Consider the following 23,395-nt stretch of genomic DNA (forward strand, 5'->3'; position numbering starts at 1 on the left):
TTCACTGTAGCTATATCAAGCATCAGGAGTTATTCAACTCCATCAAGTGCTTATTTCTAAAAAGAAATTCAGCGATTGCCTCCAGGACTTCCGTTTTGTTGTAACCCTGATTTTGTGAAAACAATCAAAGGTTTTATCATCTTAGATTAATGAAAATAACAGAAACACACCAAATTACCTCAGTAAATTTTCTAATTTTCAACAATTTTAGGCATCTGGGTAATGATAAATAGACAATACTTGTAATAATGCCTACTCGTTAAACACAGTAGACTGAGCAAATCAGGAAGAAATTTGGCTTCCTCTAGACTCTCTTGACAGTGACCTTCGACAAGTCACTTAAATCTTCCAGGGTCAGTTTTCCCATATGCAAAAAGAAGATACTGAGGCTCCGGCTTCCGGCCACCTCTCCGGGAGACGCGCGGGGTAGAGACCGGAGCAGGCGGCCACCGCTGAGGTCTCCAGGGACTGGGTCTGCAGCGGCGGCCCCGCGGGCGGGATGTTCCTGCGTCCGGGCAGTTGGTTTGGCTCGGAACAGCCGGCTGCGGGCGAAGGGAAATCCGAGGGAGACAGGCAACCCGAGGAAGACGGAAAGACCGAGGGAAAACGGCAGCCCGCGAGAGACGCTCCACCTGAGCAGCGCTCGGAAGAGTTGGAGGAGTCGGCAGAGGAGAAGCCACATCCAGCGGGAGAACAGGCGCTCCTCCGCCAGGCCAAAGGCCTGGGCAGCTATCTATTTAACTTTGCATCTGCTGCTACGAAAAAGATAACTGAATCAGTTGCTGAAACAGCACAAACAATAAAGAAATCGGTAGAAGAAGGAAAAATAGATGGCATCATTGATAAGACAATTATAGGAGATTTTCAGAAGGAACAGAAGAAATTTGTTCAGGAGCAACACAAAAAAAAGTCAGAAGCAGCAGTGCCCCCGTGGGTTGACAGTCATGATGAAGAAACAATTCAACAGCAAATCTTGGCCTTATCAGCTGACAAAAGGAATTTCCTCCATGACCCCCCGGCCGATGTGCAGTTTAATTTTGACTTTGACCAGACGTACCCTGTTGCCCTGGTCATGCTCCAAGAAGATGAGCTGCTGAGCAGGATGAGATCCATCCTTGTTCCTAAACTGGTGAAGGAAGAAGTGTTTTGGAGGAACTACTTTTACTGCATCTCCCTGATTAAGAAGTCGGCAGAGCTTACTGCCCTCGCTGCCCAGCAGCAGACTGTGGGAAAGCAGGAGAACAACCGCAGAGATGATTTGCCACTGACAGAGGCACTTTGGCCCAAAACGCCACCTGTCATAATCAAATCTCAGCTTAAACTTCAAGAGGATGAAGAAGAGGTTTCTTCTGACCCAGGTATTTTTGAGTTTGTCAGCGATGACTTTGAAGCCTGTAACTTGAATCAGGAGGATCTGAGGAAAGAAATGGAGCAACTAGTGCTTGACAAAAAGGAAGAGGAGACCACCATATTGGAAGGATTCTACGGATTGGGAAGAAGAACTACAACAGGAACTTCAAGAATATGAAGTGGTGGCAGAATCAGAGAAACAAGATGAAAACTAAGATAAAGAGAGAGAAAATGCTCAAAGAGGAAAACTGTTTCCTGAAATACAAGAATAATCCTTAACATTCTGCAAACTGACAGTAAATTCTAGATGTTCAGACTCACCAAATCAGAAGGCACAGAGGAGTATAACTTTATTGAAACTCAAAATTGCTTCATTATGCTTTCTTCAAGCTGAAACTTGCCTCTTCTACTTTAAAAAAAAGTATACAAAACAGTTATTCTAATAATCAAAAAGGGATGCTTCATGTAATATTTCTTTAATACAAATCTAGTCAGACTTGTTCTTGTGGCTGTTATAGATATCATTCTGTCACAGAAACACAAATAAAATTTTAGAGTTCTGTTTTCTATGATGTCAAAATATAACAATTTATTCTTTGGTTGTGTTTTCTAAACATTTGTATTCCTCACTGCATTTTCTTTAAAACATGTATGTTAAAGTACTTAAATGAATCAATGACTCTCAAAATGACCAAATTATATACCAAAGAACATAAAAGGAAGCACTTTCAGGATTTTCTTGCTAAGTATGTTCTAAAATTCAATCTGGAAGCCAAAAAATAAAATAATGTTTGTTGATTTTAATGGTAGAAACAACATACAATTTGACATACTGTGCAAAAATATTTGCTTTTCTTTGTGGCTTTGCTTTTCCTTTCCTTTTCTTCCTTTTTTTCTTTTTTTACTATACCACATTTAATGTTGTTTTCCTAATTTCACATCATGGTTGTTGTAGAAAGTGAGGCCATTCATCCTTTTTGTATTAGTGACCTTGAGAAGCCTGTTCACTTTAAAGTTGCTTGTTCTTTTTTAAATTGTCACCATGTATAAATGTTTTAGCTTTATGTGTCTTAATTAAACTGTCAGTCTTTATTAAAAAAAAAAAAAAGATAAAACTGAAGGATGTTCTATGAAAGATGAGATTCTCCAAAGTCTAGGGAACTGTGTTCTCAGTGTTTTGGGAGCCAAGAGCTGAGAACATCAGACAACCAAGAAGCAGAAAGTTTTCTGGAGCTGTCCAAGTTAGAGAAAACTTAAAATCAACCTTATAAATGGAGGTTATCTGAACATCTCAATCCCACAATATTAAGATGTGATCAGCATATGTTACAGATTTACATACACAATATTTATTCCTTGAATACTGATTAAAGACTTATGGTACTTTTTTTTTTAGTCTCAAATTTACCAATTTCATAAATGGGAACCTATAAAGATGCAACTTGGTGGACAATGTGGTAGACTTCACTTCAACTTTTGAAGAGAAACCAAGTTGTAATATGAGCCATGAAAACTGGTAAAGTTACACATATTTTATCCCAGAGCTATTTTACTATGTAATATAAAGCTAAAGCTGTTGTTAAATCCTGTTGCAGTGTTTGTGACCTGCTAGAAAAAATGAAAACCACACTGAGTTAAACATGGCTTTTGGGAGGATGGCAAACAGATTCCAAAACAAAACGGTCTAACTTAGAATGGTAGTAATTATTACTTTTCTTTGCTAAGGTGTCCTGGGATCTGAGATGTCAACAAGCTCTAAAGATGCTTCTAGTCTCATATGTGGATGGATACTTATGGAGGGAAGATTGCAATTATCACCCAATAGAGTAAATAAAGTAAACCAAATATAAAGTTTATTCATAGAACTTAGACACTATATAGAAATTGCTTGTTAATTTGTTTTCCTCAATAGACTGCAAGCTCAATGATGGGAGAGACCTGGTTCGCTACTGATCCCCAAAACACAGTATGCCCTAAATAAATATGTAGTGATTGACTGACTACAGAGACATCATAATTCAAAGTCTGGTCATGTGCTTTAGAAATGTTAAGAATTCAGTGTCATCTATTCATCTAAGGATGACAGGGATCTACTAATTAAAATCATGAGTACCCTGTTTAACCAAAATGTTGAATGGGATAACTGGTACAACAATTGATGTTTGTCATCTGAACACATCATCCTTCACTGGTCAACTAGGTGATTAAATGCTAGAGCAGAAGGTGCTTTGGGAGCAGATAATTAAAGCATTGGAAGTAGAGTATCTTAGAGCAAACAACACTAAGTTGCAATTGACTTATCATTACTCTAAGGGTCTCCATGTTTAAAGAAAATATAACCTTTTAAAATAAAAACACCATCTTGGATCAGAACCAACTAATTCTTTAAAAAGCATTCAATTTTTCCTTTCTCAGGATACAGTACTTTGTCAGCTAGCAACAGCAATTCCATCCTTAAAATATTTCTGTGGAACAAATTTGCAAGATTGAACGTTATTTTTTTTTATATTTACATTTTAATTGTAGGATTCCAGATGTAGTTTTATAGTTACTTTAAATTCAGCAGCTGGCAAGAATTGTTTTGCCCTCACTCAATCCAGCTGCAATCAGCTGGACCACCTAAAGGCAAAACAGACTTTTTTTTTTTGTCTTTTTAAGTGACCCACCTTTTGGGGGCAGGATTTCCTAATGGGGAAGGAATCAGAGGCAGAAAAAAAAAAGGAGGGGGAACTTCTGTAAGATAGGATGGGTCCCAGAACTGAAAAGCATAAGGAAAATGAGGCACTGAGAAAGGGAGAGATTTTAAACAAATCATAGGAGCTGGGGAGAAAATTCTGCACAAAAACAGAAATGCGATCTTAAAAATTGCACTGCATATCCAGGTTAAGAATCAGATGAAGAAGAGCTGAGAAAATGTGAACCGTTAAACATGGGTATTCTAAAGGTCTAGAGTAAGTTAGACTAAGCTTCAAAGAAGAGGCTTTGTATCTTAGAGCAAACAATAGTTATACCAGTTATCCCATTCAACATTTTGGTTAAATAGGGTACTCAAGATTTTAATTAGTAGATCCCTGTCATCCTTAGATGAATAGATGACACTGAATTCTTAACATTTCTAAACCCTAGCAAGTGGGAGAAACAGACTTTCAGAGTTAACTCATCAAGATAATCAGATGCCTAGACATCAGCAAAAAGTTACATGCCATACTAAGAGACAGGAAGATATGGCTCAATCAAGGGAACAAATTAAAACTTCAGAGGATACTCAGAAGTAAGAACAGCTAATCAAAGATGTTCAAACAAATCTGCTAAATCCATTCAAGGAGATTAAGGAAAATATACATAAAGAGATAAAGGATATTGTTCTAGTTTGCTAATGCTGCCAGAATGCAAAACACCAGAAATGGACTGGCTTTTATATAGGGGGTTTATTTGGTTATACAGTTACAGTCTTAAGGCCATAAAGTGCCCATCAACAAAGGGTACCTTCACTGGAGAAAGGCCACTGGCATCAGGAAAACCTATTAGCTAGGAAGGCAAGGGGCTGGAGTCTGCTCCAAGTTCTGGTTTCAAAATGGCTTTCTCCCAGGACGTTCCTCTCTAGGCTTCAGCTTCTCTCCAAAATGTCACTCTCAGTTGCTCCTGGGGCATTTGTCCTCTCTTAGCTTCTCCGGAGCAAAAGTCTGCTTTGAAAGGCTGTTTCCAAAATGTCTGTGTAAACTGCAGTTCCTCTCTCATCTCTTGTGCATTCTTCAAAGTGTCCCTCTTGGCTGTAGTAAGCTCGCTCCTTCTGTCTGACCTTATATAGTACTCTAGTGGACTAATCAAGGCCCACACTGAATGGGCAGGGCCACACCTCCATGGAAACTATCCAATCAGAGTCATCACCCACAGCTGGGTGGGTCGCATCTCCATGGAAAAGCTCAAAGAATCATAGTCTAATCAACACTGATACGTCTGCCCACACACGATTATATCAAAGATAATGGCATTTTGGGGGACATAATACATTCAAACCGGCGCAGATATTAAGACAATAATGTGTGAGCATAAAGACGAATTTGAAAGTATAAAAAGAAACATAGAAATTATGGGGGTGAAAGGCACATAGTAGAGAATAAAAATATACTAGAGGCATACAACAGCAGATTTGAACAGCCAAAAGAAAGAATCAATGAACTACTAGACAGGACAATCAAAATCATACAGTCAGAAGAAAGGATAAAGAATACAAAAAATTGAACAGTGTTGGGCTTCTTTAAAGGCATGTTTCCAACAGACCAGCACCATAAATATAGATAAGTGCCTGCAAGACATACTTCTAAGATATGACCTTAGCAAGAGAGCTGAAAACAGAAGGGTACATGGGACAAATCTACATAATGCATACTCAGGACTATAATTAACAGGAATACCATACTAGTACCACACAAATACTTGGGACAAATAATTAAGGGCTGACAAGAGCCATGAGGTGTTTTGGGTCAAGAAAATTGTTTAAAATGAAGAGTGATAAGGATTGTACAACTAAGTGATGATAATGTGAGGTAAGAATGGATTATCATGGACATAACATATGCTATGTGAATTTAGGAACCCCTTACTTTATAAGTGTGCCACTTTGAATGTATTATGTCCACCCAAATGACATTATCTCTGATGCAATCTTGTATGGGCAGACATATTAGTGTTGATTAGATTGTAATTCTTTGAGTGTTTCCATGGAGATGTGACCCACCCAATTGTGGGTGATAACTCTGATTGGATAATTTCCATGGAGGTGTGGCCCTGCTCATTCAGGGTGGGCCTTGATTAGTTTACTAGAGCACTATATAAGCTCAGACAGAAGGAGCGAGCTTGCTACAGCCAAAAAGCACACTGAAGAATGCACAGGAGCTGAGAGAGGAGCTGCAGAGACATTGTGGAGATGGCCTTTGAAAGCAGTCTTGCTAAGAAGCTAAGAGAGAACAAAAGCCGCAAGAGCAACTAAGAGTGACATTTTTGAGGCACTGCAGCCCAGAGAGGAATGTCCTGGGAGAAAGCCATTTTGAAACCAGAACTCTGGAGCAGATGCCAGCCACATGTCTTCCCAGCTAACCGAGGTTTTCCAGACACTATTGGCCATCCTCCAGTGAAGGTACCTGATTGCTGATGACTTACCTTGGAAACTATATGGCCTTAAGGTTGTTTTTGGAAACTATATGGCCTTAAGGTTGTAACTGTGTAACCAAATAAACCCCCTTTATTTTTTTTTTTATTTTCTCATTTTTTTATTAAGATACAGTTAATGTACAATAAACTGCCCATTTTAAAGTATACAAATTTGTCATGCTTTTGCATTTCTATCCACCCTTGAAAACATCACCTCATTAAAGGTGTTGAATCTGTTCATCAGCCCCCACATCTCCCCCTTGTCCCTTTGTACTTGCTCCGTCCATCCTTCCCCAAAACACCTCCCCACGCAACCACTGATCTTCTATTGGTCACTCTTGATAAACCCCCTTTATAAAAGCCAGTCCATTTCTGGTGTTTTGTATTCCAGTAGCATTAGCAAACTGGAACAAGTCAAGCCCTCAATCTTGAGGCTTGCTCAGGTGAAACTTATGGCTGTAAAGAGGAGGCTAAGCCCAACTATAATTATGCCTAGGAGTCACATTTAGAGAACTTCTTTTGTTGCTCTAATGTGGACTTTCTCTCTCTGAGCCTAACTCTGCAAACAAACCCATCACCCTCCCCCCAACATGGAACAGGAACCCCCAGATGAATGAATCTTCCTGGCAACATGGGACATAGATTCTGGGAATGAGCCTGACCCTAGCATCAAGGGATTGAGAATGCCTTTTTGACCAAAAGGGGAAAAAGAAAGGCAACAAAATAAGGTTTCAGTGGTTAAGAGAATTCAAATAAGAGTCAAGAGGCTGTCCTGGAGGTTACTCCTATGTAAGCTTCACCTAGATATGCCAAATGACCACAATATCATAAGCCCAAGTCAACACCAATCCTGAAAAGCTTAAAGAATACCCGGATCCCCATCTGAGACTCTATAAAAGTTTCACTCACTAAGTTTATTCTTCAGAAACATATATCCTTCCAGGAACTCCTATGCCAGCTAAGTCTCAAAACTCAGAGACAATAGCCTTTTCAAGACCATCAACCAGATGTGTCCCCTTTTTCATAAAGTCGATACCCCTTTTCAACATGAACAAGATAGGGTGGTCACTGCCTAGACATCCCTGAAGATTGAGAAAGTGATTAAACTAGAGGAAGGGGTAGCAACAGACATGATGGCATTTAACAAAGAATTATGAATACTGAATCTCTATATAATTTTCTTTTTCTTAATTGCTAGGGTATTAGAATAGCTAGAAGGAAAAAACTGAAATGGTGGAACTGTAACCCATAGCATCCTTTGAAGTTTGTTCTATAGCTACTTGTTAAATTGTAACTTGAAAGCCATCACCTTTTTGTATATGTTACATTTCACACTAAGGGAATAACTGAAACTATGGTGTATAACTCATAACAACTTTGGAAATTTCCTATATAATTACTTGTTAAATCATACTTTGAAAGATATTATCTTTTTGTATACATATTATATTTCCAATAAGGAAATAACTGAAACTGTGGAACAGTAACCCATAATATTCTTTGAAATTTGCTAACTACTTTTTAAATTGCAGTTGGAAAGCTATCACTTTTATGTATATATGTTATATTCTTCAATTAAAAAAATGATTTAAAAAATTGAAGTGTTTCAGGGATTTGAGTGACAACATGAAGCACACAAACACATGTGTCATGTGTGTCCCAGGAGAAGAAAAGGGAACAGGAGCAGAAAGAATATTTGAGGAAATAATGGCTGAAAATTTTCCAACTCCTATGAAAGTCAAAAATATACGTCTGTTCCGGTTTGCTAATGCTGCCATTTTGCAAAATACCAGAAATGGATTGGCTTGTATAAAGGGGGTTTATTTGGTCACAAAGTTACAGTCTTAAGGCATAAAGTATTCAAGGTAAGGCATCAACAATAGGGTACCTTCACTGAAGGATGGCCATTGGCATCCAGAAAACCTCTTTTAGCTCAAAAGGTATGTGGCTGGCGTCCACTTGCTCGTAGGTTGCGTTTCAAAATGGTATTCTCCAAAATGTTGCTCTTGGCACGTTTTGTCCTCTCTTAGCTGCAGCTCCTCTTCAAAATGTCACTCTCAGTTGCTCTCAGGTCCTTCTGTCTGTGAACTCCTTTACACGACTCCAGTGATCCAATTAACACCCTCCTTGAATGGGCACAGTAACACCTCCATGGAAATTATCCAATCAAATGTTTCACTCACAGCTGATTGAGTCACATCTCCATGGAAATATGCAATCCAAGAATTCCAATCTAATCAACACTAATACATCTGCCCCCACAAAACTGCATCAAAGGACATGGCTTTTACTGGGGGACATAATTTATACAAACCGGTACAGTGTCCAAGAAGGGTAATGGACTCCAAACAGAATAAATCCTAATGGATCTACTCCAAGACACATACTAAATAGAATGTGAAATGTCAAAGATAAAGAGAGAATTCTGAAAGTAGGAAGAAAACAGCAATTTGTCACTCACAAGAGATCCTCAATAAAACTAAGTGCCAATTTCTCACCAGAAACCATGGAGGTGAAAATGCAGTGGTATATATTTAAGGTACTGAAAGAGAAAAAATGCCTGTCAAAAATTCTTATCCAGCAAAACTTCAAAAATGAAAGAGAGTTTAAAATATTCACAGACAAACAGAAACAGTGAGTTCATCAACAAGAGATCTACCCTACAAGAAATACTAAAGGGTGTTCTCCAGGCTGAAAAGAAAAGACAGTAGACAGAGACTTGGAGGAGAGTGTACAAATGAAGATTATTAGTAAAGGTAACTAAAAGGATAAAAAAACAGAAATAAGGTATGACGCATAAAAGCAAAGGATAAAATGGTTGAAAGGACTATTGCCTTTACAGCAATAACATTGAATGTTAATGGATTAAACTCCCTAATCAAAGACACAGATTGGCAGAATGGATAAAAAAAATATGATCCATCTATATGCTGTATACAAGAGACTGATTTTAGACCCGAAGACACAAATAGGTTGAAAGTGCAGGAATGGAAAAAGATATTCCATGCAATCAATAACCAAAAAAGAGCTGGGGTAGATATACCAATATCAGACAAAACAGACTTTAAATGCAAATGCTATAAGAGATAAAGAAAGACATTATATATTAATAATAGAAGAAATAACAATCATAAATATCTAGGGACCTAACCAAGGTGCCCCAAGTACATGAAGAAAACACTGGCAAAATTGAAGGTAGAAATAGACATTTCTATAATAATAGCTGGAAACTTTAATACAACACTCTCATTAATGGATAGAACATCTAGACAGAGGATCAATAAAGAAACAAAGAATTTGAATAATATGATAAATGAACTAGACTTAACACACATATAAAGAACTTTGCACCCCCAAACACGAGGATATACATTCTTCTCAAGTGCCCATGGATCATTCTCCATGATAGATTACAGGTTAGGTCACAAAACAGGTCTTAATAAATTTAAAAAGACTGAACTCACATAAAATACTTCCTATGATCATAATGGAATGAAGCTGGAAATCAGTAACAAGCAGAGAATTGAAAAATTCACAAATACATGGAGGTTAAACAACACACTGTTAAACCATCAGTGGGTCAAAGAAGAAATTGCAAGACAAATCAGTAAACATCTTGAGATGAATGAAAACAAGAACACATTATATCAAAACTTATGGGATGCAACCAAAGCAGTGCTGAGAAGGATATTTATAGCCCTAATTTAAATTTAATGCCTACATTAAAAAGAAATGACTGAAATCAAATACCTAACTGAACACCCGGTGGAACTACAAAAAGAACATCAAACTAATTGCAAAGCAAACAGAAGGAAAGATAACAAAGATTAGAGCAGAAACCAGTGAAACTGAGAACAACAAAAACAAACAATAGAAAGAATCAATAAAATCAAAAGTTGGTTCTTTGAAAAGATCAATAAAATTGGCAAACTCTTTGCTAAATGGACAAATTAAAAAAAGAGAGAAGATGCAAATAAATTAAATCAGAAATGACGGGGGGGTCATTACTACTGACTCCATAGAAATAAAAAAGATCATAAGATCTTTGAACAGCTGTATGCCAAGAAATTAGTCAACTTAGTTGAAACGGACAATTTCCTAGAAACACATGAAAAAACTACACTGATCTGAAAAGAAACAGAAGACCTCAACAAACCAATCACAAAAGATTGAATCAGTCATCAAAAACCTCCCAAAAAAGAAAAGCCCAGGACCAGATGGCTTCACAGGTGAATTCTACCAATAATTCCAAGAAGAATGAATAACAATTCTGCTCAAACTCTTCCAAAAAACTGAAGCGGAGGGAACACTACCTGACTCATTCATGAGGGCAACATCACCCTAATATGTAGGCCAGATAAAGATACCACAAGAAAAGGAAATTACAGGCCGATTACTCTTATGAATATAGATGAAAAAATTCTCAACAAAATACTTGCAAATTGAATCCAAAAACACATCAAAAGAATTATAGATGATGATTAAATAGGTTTTATCCCAGGTATGCAAGAGTGGTTCAACACAGGAAAAAAATGTAATACACTACCACATTAGAAAAATGAAGGGGAAAAACTACATGATCATGTTAACTGATGCAGAAAGGGAATTTGACAAAATTCAGCATCCTTTCTTGATTAAAAAAACTTAGAAAACTAGGAATAGAAGGAAACTTCCTCAACATGATAAAAGGCATATATAAAAAACCCACAGCTAGCAACATCTTCATGGTGAAAGACAGAAAGCTTTCCCTCTAAGATCTCAAACAAGACAAGGATGCCCACTGTTACCACTATTCAGTATTGTACTGGAAGTTCTAGCCAGAGAAATTAGGCAAGAAAAAGAAATAAAAAGCATCCAAATTGGAAAGGAAGAAGTAAAATTTAACTATTTGCAGATGACACGATCCTATATATACAAAGTCTGAAAAAAATCTACAAGAAAGCTACTAGAGCTAATAAACAAATTCAGCAAAGTGGCAGGGTACAAGATCAACATGCAAAAATCAGTAGTGTTTCTACACAGTGGAAATGAGCAAGTTGAGCAAGCAATAAAGAAAAAAATTCCAATTACAATAGCAACTAAAAGAATCAAATTTCTAGGAATAAATTTAACCAAGGAAGTAAAGGACTTGTGCACAGAAAACAACAAAATGTTGCTAAATCAGTGAAGACCTAAATAATGGATAGGCATTCCATGTTCATGGATTGGAAGACTAAATATCGTTAAGATGTCAATGCTACCCAAAATGATTTATGTGTTCAACACAATCCCAATCAAAATTCCAAAAGCCTACTTTGCAGAAATGGAAAAGCTGATTATCAAACTTATTTGGAAGGGTAAGGGGCCCTGAATAGCCAAAAACATCTTGAAAAAGAAGAACACAGTTGGAAGACTCACACTTCCTGACTTTAAAGCATATTACCAAACGACAGTGGTCAAAACAACATGGTAGTGACACAGGGATAGAAATATTGACCTATGGAATCAAATTGAGAGTTCAGAAATAGACCCTCAAATCTATGGCCAATTGATTTTTTTAATCATATTTTTATTGTAGAATATAACATATGTACATAAAAGTGATAACTTTCCAAGTGAAATTTAACAAGCAGTTAGAGAGCAAATTTCAAAGAATATTACAGGTTACAATTCCATAGTTTCAGTTATTACCTTATGAAATATAACATATATACAAAAAGATAATATATTTCAAAGTATGATTTAACAAGCAGATATACAGGAAATTTCCAAAGTTATTATGAATTATAGTACCATAGTTTCAGCTATTACCTTACTGTGAAATCCAACATATATACAAAAAGGTATAGCTTTCAATTTACAATTCAACAAGTAGCTATGGAACAAATTTCAAAGGATGCTATGGGTTACAGTTCCACCATTTCATATTCTTTCCTTCTAACTATTCTAATACCCTAGCATGGCCAATTAATTTTTGACAAGGCTGCCAAGTCCACTCAATTGGGAAAGAATAGTCTCTTCAACAAATGCTGCTGGGAGAATTGGATATCCATATGTAAAAGAATGAAAGGGGACCCCTATCTGACACCTTATACAAAAATTAAATCAAAATGGATCAAAGACCTAAGGAAAAGAATCAGAACTATAAAACTCCTAGTAGAAAATGTAGGGAAGCATCTTCAGGATCTTATATCAAGCAGTGGTTTCTTAGACTTTACACCCACAGCACTAGCAATGAAAGAAAAAAATAGATAAATGGGATCTCTTAAAATTAAAAACTTTTGTGCTTCCAAGTACTTTGTCAAGAAGTCAAAAGGCAGCTTACTCAATAGGAGAAAGTATTTGGAAACCACATATCCAATAAGGGTTTAATATCCAAAATATATAAAGGAATCCTACTACCCAACAATAAAAAGACAAACAACCCAATTTTAAAATGGGCAAAAGACTTCAACAGACATTTCTCCAAAGAGGATATACAAATGACCAAAAAGCATATGAAAAGATGCTTAACATCACTGGCTATTAGGAAAATGCAAATCAAAACCACAAGATAGTTCACACCCACTAGAATGGCTACTATTAAAAAAAAGGAAACAGGAAATTACAAGTGTTGGAAAGGATGTGAAGAAATAGGAATACTCATTCCTTGTGGTGGGAATAGAAAATGGTGTAGCCGCTGTGGAAGACAGTATGGCAGTTCCTCAGGAAGCTAAATATAGAATTACAGGGCCTGGCAATCCTGCTACTAGGTATATACCCAGAAGAACTGAAAGTAGGGACTTAACACATTTGCACACCGATGGTCACAGCAGCATTATTCACAATTGCCAAAAGATGGAAGCAACCCAAGTATCCATCAACCAATGAATGGATAAACAAAATGTGGTGTATATATACAATGGAATATTTCCACATGTAAAAATGATGCATGCAACAGCATGGATGAACCCTGAGGAGTGAAATAAGCCAGACACAAAAGGACAAATATTGTATGATCTCGCGGATATGAACTAATTATAATAAGCAAACTCAGAGTCAGAATCTAGAATATAGGTTACCAGGGGATAGACTGGGGTTACAGAATGGGGCGCTGATGCTTAATTTGCACAGAATTTCTATTTAGGTTGACTGAAAAAGTTTGGTAACAGATGGTGGGGATGCTTAACACATTACTATAAGTATAATTAACAATGCTGAATTATGTATGTGATTGTGGTTGAAAAGGGAAATTTTGGGTTGTGTATGTTATAGAATGAAAGACAAGACAAAATGTGACTATATAACACAGTGAACCCTATGGTGGAGGATGGAGTGGGGTTAATAGTGTAAGAATGTTCTTTCATTAATTATAACAAATGTACGACACTAATACAAGGTGCTAAGAATAAATAATAGGATGGTATATGAGAAAAAATACACCTAATGTAGACTGTGGACTACAGTTAATGGTACTATTTTAAAATGGACAAAATTCATCAATTGTAACAAAGGTACCACTTGAATGCAAAGTGTCAACAGTAGAGGTGTATAGGGGAATGCTGTATTGTTTACATGACTTTTCTGTAAACCTATGACTTTTCTAATTAAAAAAATATTTTTTAAAAATTATGCCAAATGAAAGAAACCAGACATAAAGTACTATATATTATGATTCCATTTATAGAAAATGTAAATATAAATAAATCTATAGAGACAGAAATTGATTAGTGGTTACATAGAGCCAGAGTAGGATAGAGGGACTGAGAGGTGAATGCTAAGGAATATGGGGTTTATTCTTTTGGAGCAATGGAAATGTTCTAACATTGTGGTGATTAAAGCTCAACTCTGTGAATTATACTAAAAGCCATTTATTACACACTTTGGATGGATTGTATAGTAAGTGAATATATCTCAATAAAACTGCTTTTTAAAAAGAAGGGAAAAAAAATAAGACCCAGGAGACTCCTGCAAACAATGCAGCTTTCTCTTACACGTGCTGCTCTCTATAGCGTATCAGTGACATGAAAACTGACTCATGTCACCCACACCCAAACTGGGAAGGGTCAGATATGAACAGTTGTATTATTGAAAATAATAAGTATATAAATTTTTTTTTAAAAAAGTAAGCTAATAAATTCCCATTGTTTAAGCCAACCCTTTTGTGCCCATTTGGGTGTGTTATGTCCCCCAAAATGCCATGTTCTATGATGCAATCTTGTGGGGACAGAAGTATTAGTGTTGATTGGGTTGGAATCCTTTGATTGAGTATTTCCATGAAGATATGAATGAACTGTGGGCAAGACCTTTGATTGGATAATTTCTATGGAGGTGTTACCTCACCCATTCAGAGTGGGTCTTGATTTGTTCACTGGAGTCCTATAAAAAAGAGCTCACAAACAGAGGGACTTCAGAGCAACTGAGAGTGACATTTTGGAGAGCTGCTGCAGCTAAAAGAGACATTTTGAAGATGGCAGTTGAATGCTGATGCTTTGGAGAATGCTATTTTGAAACACAACCAGGGAGCAAGCAGATGCCAGCCATGTGCCTTCCAAGATAACAGGTTTTCCAGACACTATTGGCCGTCCTTCAGCAAAGGTACCCTATTGTTGATGCCTTAGCTTGGACACTATCATGCCCTTAAGACTGTAACTTTGTAACCAAATAAACCCCCTTTATAAAAGCCAATCCATTTCCGGTGTTTTGCATAATGGCAGCATTAGCAAACCAGAACACCATTTCATGGTATTTGCTTAAGCAGCCTAGGAAACTAACATATGCCCCTATGAGAATTTGTTGAAGGCTTCCATGACCTTCTTCCTAGAAAAATACATATTCTGTATGCACAAATGTTGATGTAATATTTTGGCTGTTCTTGGATCCCCAAACTTGATCACAGGTCCCAAGACAGGTACTCTTGCCTGAAGGATATAACTAAACACAATCTCAGATAATGCAACCTAATGTTGGCTTAACATTAATTTGGCAGTATGCCATCAGACTGACATGTCAAAGATGAGAACTTCAACCAAAGAATGACTGAAGACCTAAACCAATGGGTCTGTCTTTATCAGAAATTGAAGGTGATAAAACTATCATATTAGTCATATACATATATATTACAGCAATCAGTACTGGGACCTATAAATGCAACCGATGACAGAATTTAGGGGCAGTTATAGTAACAACAACTAACACTTATCAAGCATTTGTGATGTGCCAACCACTGTTCTTCATGCCTTATATGAATTCCTTTAATCTTCACAGTCACCCTAAGATGTAGGTATATTTTCCCCATTTTAAAGATGAGAAAAAAGAGGATTTCTAACTATACATATTAGAGATGAGGTCTAACGTTTGTACTACAGACGATGTTATTAAAGGCATGTTTCCACAGACACAACTTGACCAAGTAGTGTATGTATCAAAATCTACGCGATGATAAACCCACAATCAAATGAGGTCTACTAAGGTGTTGTGTAGGAATGCTAGTTTATTTAAAAATTACCTGGAAATGGCTTTGATCATTTTAGAAGCAGCACACCTCAATACCCAAAAATGCTTGCACTTCTTCCAAATATGTAGAATTACTGATCATCTACACTTTACAAGAGATAACATCAACACAGGCATTCTTAGACCATGACACTTCCTCTTTTTGGACTCACTTCAAAAAGCTAAAATATTCTTAATAAAAGACATGAGTTGGGGCAACTTCTGGGAAAACATTTTGAAATTGCCACCCTTTCATCTACTAGGCTTGCTCCCTGCCAGGGCTCTGAAATGACATCACACACATTCAGCAAACTAAATCCCCTCAACCTTGTGGGAACTAAACCTTCAGGCAGTGAATTTAGGGTGTGGTGAACTCAATCACATTAAAAAAAAAAGAATTTTTTTTTTAACCTGTACAAGCATAGTCCTAGCTGGAATCAAGCCTTGGACTTTCAAACAGTCTTTTAATTAAAGCTGCAATTTGTCCTCCACCCTCCTATTTCTCAGAGCACTTTAGAGAAATTGGAATGTCACTGAAACTGAAGAACAATAGGAACATTCTGGACAAAATTCTAAAATTTTACTTTCTCATGCAATTGAAAACCCACAAGTGACTAGGCTGCCAGCTGAGAAACTGTTGCTATACTTAAATGCTAATTATTGGCAATAGTATCATATTATTAGACCCTAGCTCAGGGCCACATGTACAAAGAAGCCTAATAAAATTATCATTTGAAAATGAAAATGTTGCTTATAACCAAAGATAAATTTGCTTACAGTGAGGTCTTTGCACCCTTTGGGGGCTGGCAGAGGCCGGCTTTATTCTTTTCTGTAAAGCTTCATTAGAACCTTCCACAGCATCTTCAAGGCCTTGCTCAGAATCATTTGCTTTTGACTCTCCTGCTTCATTTACACTGGACTTGTCAAGGTTTTCAGACATTTCTCAATTAAATTTATTCACTTTCCTAGGGAAGAAAATAAACGAATTAACAAACGATCGAAAAGTGTTCCAGCTGTTACTAACTAGCAGTATGACTCTGGGCAAAACTTTTCATCTCTTTGGGTTTCAGTTTTCTCCTCTGTAAAACAAATGGGCTTGCTAAGATCCTCTCCAGCTATAACACTCTACTTCAATGATTAAACAGACACTTGTAAAATGACACTTTAATTTATGGACCTGTGCCTCAGCGAGTAACAAGTTTGAATATTCTTGTCCCACTACTGAGTGCCATGTCACAAGAAGACAGGGCTTTAAACTGCAAATAAATAAATAAATAACACTGTAATTTTTCTGCTTTTATATTAACCAAAAAGAATAATTCAATCTTAAATTCTTTGCTTTCATTCCTGAGAGCTGGTAGGAAAACTATTTGGCAATGCTATCTTTCATCAGGTTTCCAAGTGAATACACTGTGCTGAGGAATTGGTTCCCTGATCCTATCATGTGGATAAGATACCTAAGGATAACAGACAGTAGGCAGAATCTTAGGAAGCATTTAGAAGAATATATTGAGCAAATATTTTTATGAACTCCTTGCCAGTAAGCAGGAAAAGATGGTGAGTAAAGTAGGAAGCTGCAAACAATCATAATTTATGTGGTTGGGTTTTGGTTATTTTTTTTAATTTTTTAGTTGCTGATTTGAATAGGACTAAAATAACTTTATTAATTGGTTTGGGCCAAATAATAAAGGACTGGAATAGTACCCTCTTTTATTTACTTAAAAGTTTTTGTCACATTTTTTTCTAGGGTTCTCTATTCCTAGGGTGATTCCAATTAAGAGGAGAAGACAGACAATGTCTCTGTATTTACAATACTGAAAATAATTAGTGTTTGTACTTTAAGCACTTTGAAGATCACAAAACATTTTCATAAACACTAATTAGACTTTACAACACACTTGGAAGGTAATCACGGAATCAAAAGAAATGTCAATTGCTTTAGGGTGGTTTGGCAGATTCTCTTCACATTAGAGAGAGAAGAAGAATCACTTGGCATAATTATCTGAAATCTCAGAGATCTCCATTAAAAAGAATGGAGTTGCTGGAATTCAAATTTCCAGACCTATATTATTAATATGAATGTGGCTTTAACATACTTTCCTTTTCTGGTCCCACTTTAAATAATACCATCCAACACCCCACTCCAAAAATGCATCTCTCCTCCCTGTCCTAAATCCTATTTGGCTCTGGAAATGCTCCAAGATCCAAAAGATAACATTACCAGCATATTCTATGAGAAAGGAAAAACAAAAACACTTCTAATTTTATCTCCTTCACATGATGAGAATGAACCCCCAAAAAATGAAGTAATTCATTTTGCACAATGAGGAGAAAAGGCAGGAATTTACAGGTCTTTAATACTCAGCTTTATAAATTAGCTTCATCTTTTAAAATTCAGCTCAAGTCCTATTTCTTCCTAAGACACTTCCCCAACCTTAACAACATTTACTTCTTTCTCTGAACTCCTGTAGGGGTTGGTTTCTACAAATTTAGCATTCATTGCCTTAAAATCAATCCAAAATATGTGCATTCAAACAGGGATAGAAAGATGAAAAGATACAGTCTACAGGGGGAGACAAGCATGTTTACAAGTAACTATAATGTAACTGAAGCCTCAGTGGCATTATGAAATTAGGAAGGGACTAGGGAATATAGCAGATGGAGAAATTAATTCTGCCTGGCAGGAAGGTTGGAAAAAGCTTTCCGGAAAATGTGACATTTGAGCTGGTCCTTGAAGGGAGGATTTCACCCAATAAAAAACATGAGAGTGGTGGTGGGGTGGAGTGGGAAGGGCGGTGAAAAGGAGAAGGGCATTCCACTCAAAAGAATGAAAAAAAAAAAATGAGTAGAAGCAGTTAGTGGCAGGTGAAGTTGAAAAGATGGATTGGGCAGACAGTAAAACTACTACTTTTGTTTGTTTGTTTGAACTCTTCAGGTAGATTTTGAACTTCTTAAGGGTCAGGAACAACCATGTTTCCCATATAATGCTTTTTAAGTACAAGTATATCCCCCAAACAGATAGGCATTAAGTATTTGTTGACAGAAATGAATCCCTGTCATCTCTGTGATGTCATTGTATATGGGAAGGCTGGGCGTTGGTCTCAGCCATACATGGGTTCCAATTCTGGCTCTTTACAAGCTGTGTAACTTCAGATTCTTCCTCAGTAAAAATGGAGCTACCTGCCACCTCGGTTTGGGGGAAGATTAAATGAGAGCGTGTGCATAATAACACAGGTACATAACAGGCTTTCCACAAATGGTTATTATAATTATAGGGCTATGGGATTCTGCGTGGGACCATTTAATTGCTTACAGTGTGCTCATTCATTCAACAATCACCAACCTTAATATGCCTAAAAAAGGAACCAAGGGTAGAAGGATCCTTGCACTTGCTGTCTTCTGAACTGCACACCGGGCCTAAGCCTGGACACTGGGGACTCCCCAGCAGAAAAGGCCTTTCGGCAAAAAAACAAAAACAAAACAAAACAAAACGCCCTATCCACCGACACCGAGGATCACTTCCTCTGGCACTCAGTGCCACTCACTCCCAGCATCCAGACTCCACTAGACCCAACTGTTCGGGAGCGCAAGCAATGGAAGCAATGGAAGCCATGGAAGCCATGGAAGCCATGGAAGCCATGGAAGCCATGGAAGCAATGGAAGCGGCGCGCCCCGAGGACAGCCTCAAGGGGTGGGACAAAGGCCGCCCTAAGCCTCATCCCGCCCGCCGTCTGCCTCTCCCTGGCTTTCACCCCGACCCGCCGGGAAAAGGAAAAGAAATGCCTGTCATTTCGACCTCGCCTGTCCCGTGCGGGCCCCGCAAGGCTGCCAGGCTCAGTGCCCACTTCCCTCACCTGCCGTGGACTCAGTGTTCTCCCTCCAGCCGCTCGGACAGTGACTCAGGCAGAGACCAGCTCTGTGGCGGGGGCGGGGAGTGATGCGCGGCGAACAAGGCGGTTCAGTCTCTGCCCCACCGAGGCCGCATCCCTCGCCACGCTGCGGGCGGTCCTCCCGACACGGCTGGGGTGGGCGGCTGCCAGACCAGCGGCTCCTCAGCGTCGGGGAGGAAGAGGACGCTCTTAGCCAAAAGGCTCCCGCTCCACGCAGGGCGGCGCCATCTTTTTGTACGGAAAGGCGGGAGGCGTAGGCGGCGGTGGCTCGTAGCCGGACGGCGTCCATCCCACAAGGCCGACGCCATCTTTCCGTACGGAAAAGACGGAGTTGCGGCCAGGTGCTCGCAAAAGGGACTCCGGGCCAGGGCGGAGAACGCCAGAGGAACGCGGGAAAGACCAGGCGCAGAGGCAGTCCCTCAGGGGCAACTGCATCAAAGCCTTCTCCATCCGGGTTTTAAAAATTTAAATATCACCTAATGCCTTGTGGCCGTCCATGGTTTATTCCCGTTCTTTCATTTTGGTATTTATTTAAAAAAAAACTCCTGCCCACCAGCTGTCAGCCCTCACTTTCATAGCACAGGTTCAGCTTAGTTTTTAAGTCATCTCTAATGTGACCGCTACAGATTTTCGCCAGGAAGAGCGAGACTAACTGAAAAAGGGGGCAAAAGATTCCCAGGAGGGTCCGGTGCAGTTTAGGTTGTACACGGTGGGCGGTCGGAGCTATTTATATTCAGTTCGTGTTTTAGAAAAGAAAACTATTTTCCCTATGTATCAGAACTCTCGTCTTGGAGTCTCCTTTTTCGGTCCCGGGTAGTGGGGGACGTGACTTTTGCGGGGCTGAAAACTAGTTAGTTGCTGCTCCAAGAAAACCATGCTCTTCTCAACCTGCAGTAATAGGATAGCGAGCTAACTAAACCAATAGAAAGTTTATTGTGTCAGATCTTAAAAAAATGAAAGGTGTGACATTAACTATTCGTTGTAAAAATGCTTTAAAACAGAATAAATGATGTATGCCTTAAACAAAATGAAGATAGTAAGTATCCATCCCTACCTGTAACCTACAAACTTGATAAATTTAAATAACTAGAACAAAATAAGATGGAAGGGCATTAGTACCTCTCAACACTGCTTCTAAATAGATCACCTGTGGGCAGTTATTCCTCAAGTTTTAAAGGCTGGACGCAATACCAACACCTTTAAACCATTCACTAACTAGCACATTATTTTTCCCTTTAGAAACAAAAAATGCATTAGTTCTCAGCTAAGGATTTACTTTAGGAGAAAAAAATATATGAAGTTATAGTGGTTTTCACCCCTGACTAGTTTAAAATCTCCCATGGTGGGGACAGATGCCAGGCAAGGAGTTTAAAAAGCTTCCCAGGTGATTCTAATGTGCAGCCAGCCTAGAACCCTCTCCCATAGAGATTTAACCACCACTTCCCACCTCCCAAGCCCGAGTCCCCTACCTTCCTTGAAGGATTAATATTATTTTCAGTTGTGAGGAGGACACCAGAACAATACCAAAGCAACTTTGGATTTGATTTGGAATGGTTTACCTGTAATCTTACATTTTGAATTGTTTCCTTTAAGTCTTAAAACATATTGACACATATTCCAGTTTGATCTTTGGCTGCAAGGACTGGAAACTCAAATTACCTTGAGGTCAAGGGAATTCACTGCAAGGATACACAGGGCCTGGAAGGAGAAAGCGGGCAGCTAGTTGCTGTAGAGATCAGCTACGATTCTATCACTTCCCCAGCTCACACAAGATCTTGCTCATCACATCTTTCCTTCTTGCTGCAGTCCATTTCACTCTACTTATCTACTCTACAGACTTCTCTGTTTTCTCAATTACAGCTCCCTCATAATTTACCTTTACCCTCATAGAATTTGAGCTTGATTGGCCAAGCTTGTTTTGTGCACGGTCAGTCTCATTAGCCTAAAGGAGGAGTGCTCAGCCATGGCCTATTGAGCTCCGGTGGGGGCCAGGCTCACAGTCATTGTTGAGGCATCAGGTGTGTTTGTGGGAATGGGAAGGCATCATAGAAAAATGAGGGCACACAGCAAACAGTGACTGACAGTTCTATTGACACAAAAGGGTTGCCCAAGGCATTCAGGGTAGTATTGGACCTCTAGTTTAAAACTTTGACAATGTTTAATAAACATAACCAACTTTTCTTAAAATGTTATTCTACTCTTGCTTATGAAGTGGTTTTACCAGTATAATTTCCATGAAATTATCATTCTACTAGAACGTTGCTTCTTCTAGGAACATGAATATAACTAAAGCAGTTAGTTCTGCCTTCCCCTGAAGGAAAGGTGTTTTGTCATTCAATTATGTGCAAAATAAAGGTTGCAAATCAGACAGTATACACACAGTTGGTCTGTCAACTATAGTCTCACCGTTTCAATAGTTTGTTTCTGAAAAACTTCCTAACACTTAAATCATGAACTGTCTTTTTTCCCTTCCTTGTAAAGAGAGCTGCCTTCTCTTCTTGCCTGAAGTTTGCGAAAAAGCTGATACAAAACTTATTTCTTAATTTACTAGAATTGGCATATAGATTCTAGCATACTGATGATAGCATGTTGATAGAGCAAGTTTTCTCCACCTCTCATTAAAAGTCTACATTAAAATAGCTAAAATTCAGTCTCATTTTAACCTTTTGGTTTTACTGTTATAAGGATGAACAATCTCAAATTGTAGTGCAATTGTATTGCTTATATATTTACCAAATATATCTTAACAGTGCAGTAGTTCTAAAGTAATCATTAACTTGGTTAAAGAGTTATTAAACCTTTAGTTCTAATCACCATTTACAAGAAATAGAAGACAGAGAACAAGATAAAGGGCATCCCAGTCTTACAATCAGCAAAATCCAGACTGGGAATCTCAAGGACAACTAACTGGGTTTATTCAACAGCAGCAACGACAACCCCAACCAAAAAAGAAAAAAAATTTTTAAGGGGAAGAAAAAAAAGGGAGTGAGAGGAGAAATGGAAAAAAAAACACTACCTAGAGATTAAAAGAGATTTAAGAAGTACATTAACCAATTGCAATTTATGGACCTTATTTGGATCCTTTCTTATTTGAACAAACTGTCAGTCATTGAGATAATCATAAAATTTGAACACTGCATATTTGATATTATCAAGGAACTGTGGGTTTGTATGTATGATAATGATTTGGGGGTTATGTTTTTAATGCCCTTATCTTTTAGCCATATGTCCTGAAATTTTACATATGAAGTGATATGATATCTGAAATTTGCTGGGGTGGAAGCAAGGAATGAGTGGGGGTATGGATGAAATAAGATTTTACAGAGTTTGTACCTTGGTTTACAAGGTACAAACCAAACTCCTATTAACATGCAAACACAAACAACCTTTATCTTTAAAACTTCCTTATTATATGCTACAATGTCAGATCAACCAATTCCTATGATGTTCTACAAGTATCATGTACAATAATTATAAATCGCCTCACCTAAGAGAGGTCAGTGCTTAATAGCAATATACCATCTGACTAATACTCAGTTTGAGACACAGAG

General features: G+C 38.0%; 1 protein-coding gene and 1 pseudogene across 3 annotated transcripts in view; one reads left to right on the plus strand and one right to left on the minus strand.

The window, feature by feature from the left end:
* TCP11L1 (t-complex 11 like 1) overlaps positions 1 to 20,072 on the minus strand; it is a 42,865-nt gene extending 22,793 nt beyond the window's left edge. Inside the window, exons 1-2 of one of the 3 annotated variants that reach the window (XM_037838949.1) lie at positions 19,809 to 20,072; positions 16,732 to 16,919 (exon numbers count right to left, since the gene is read on the minus strand). In XM_037838949.1, coding sequence (XP_037694877.1) covers positions 16,732 to 16,894 — 163 coding nt within the window. In that variant the 5' untranslated portion in view covers positions 16,895 to 16,919; positions 19,809 to 20,072. Of the gene's footprint in view, positions 1 to 16,731; positions 16,920 to 19,808 lie in introns of those variants that run through there. The other 2 variants (XM_037838950.1, XM_037838951.1) reach the window with 2 other exon arrangements.
* Positions 500 to 1,629, plus strand: LOC119535841 (annotated as a pseudogene).
* Positions 20,073 to 23,395: the final 3,323 nt, after the last annotated feature.

Source organism: Choloepus didactylus, chromosome 6 (assembly GCF_015220235.1).
Source record: "Choloepus didactylus isolate mChoDid1 chromosome 6, mChoDid1.pri, whole genome shotgun sequence".
NCBI lineage: Eukaryota > Metazoa > Chordata > Mammalia > Pilosa > Megalonychidae > Choloepus > Choloepus didactylus.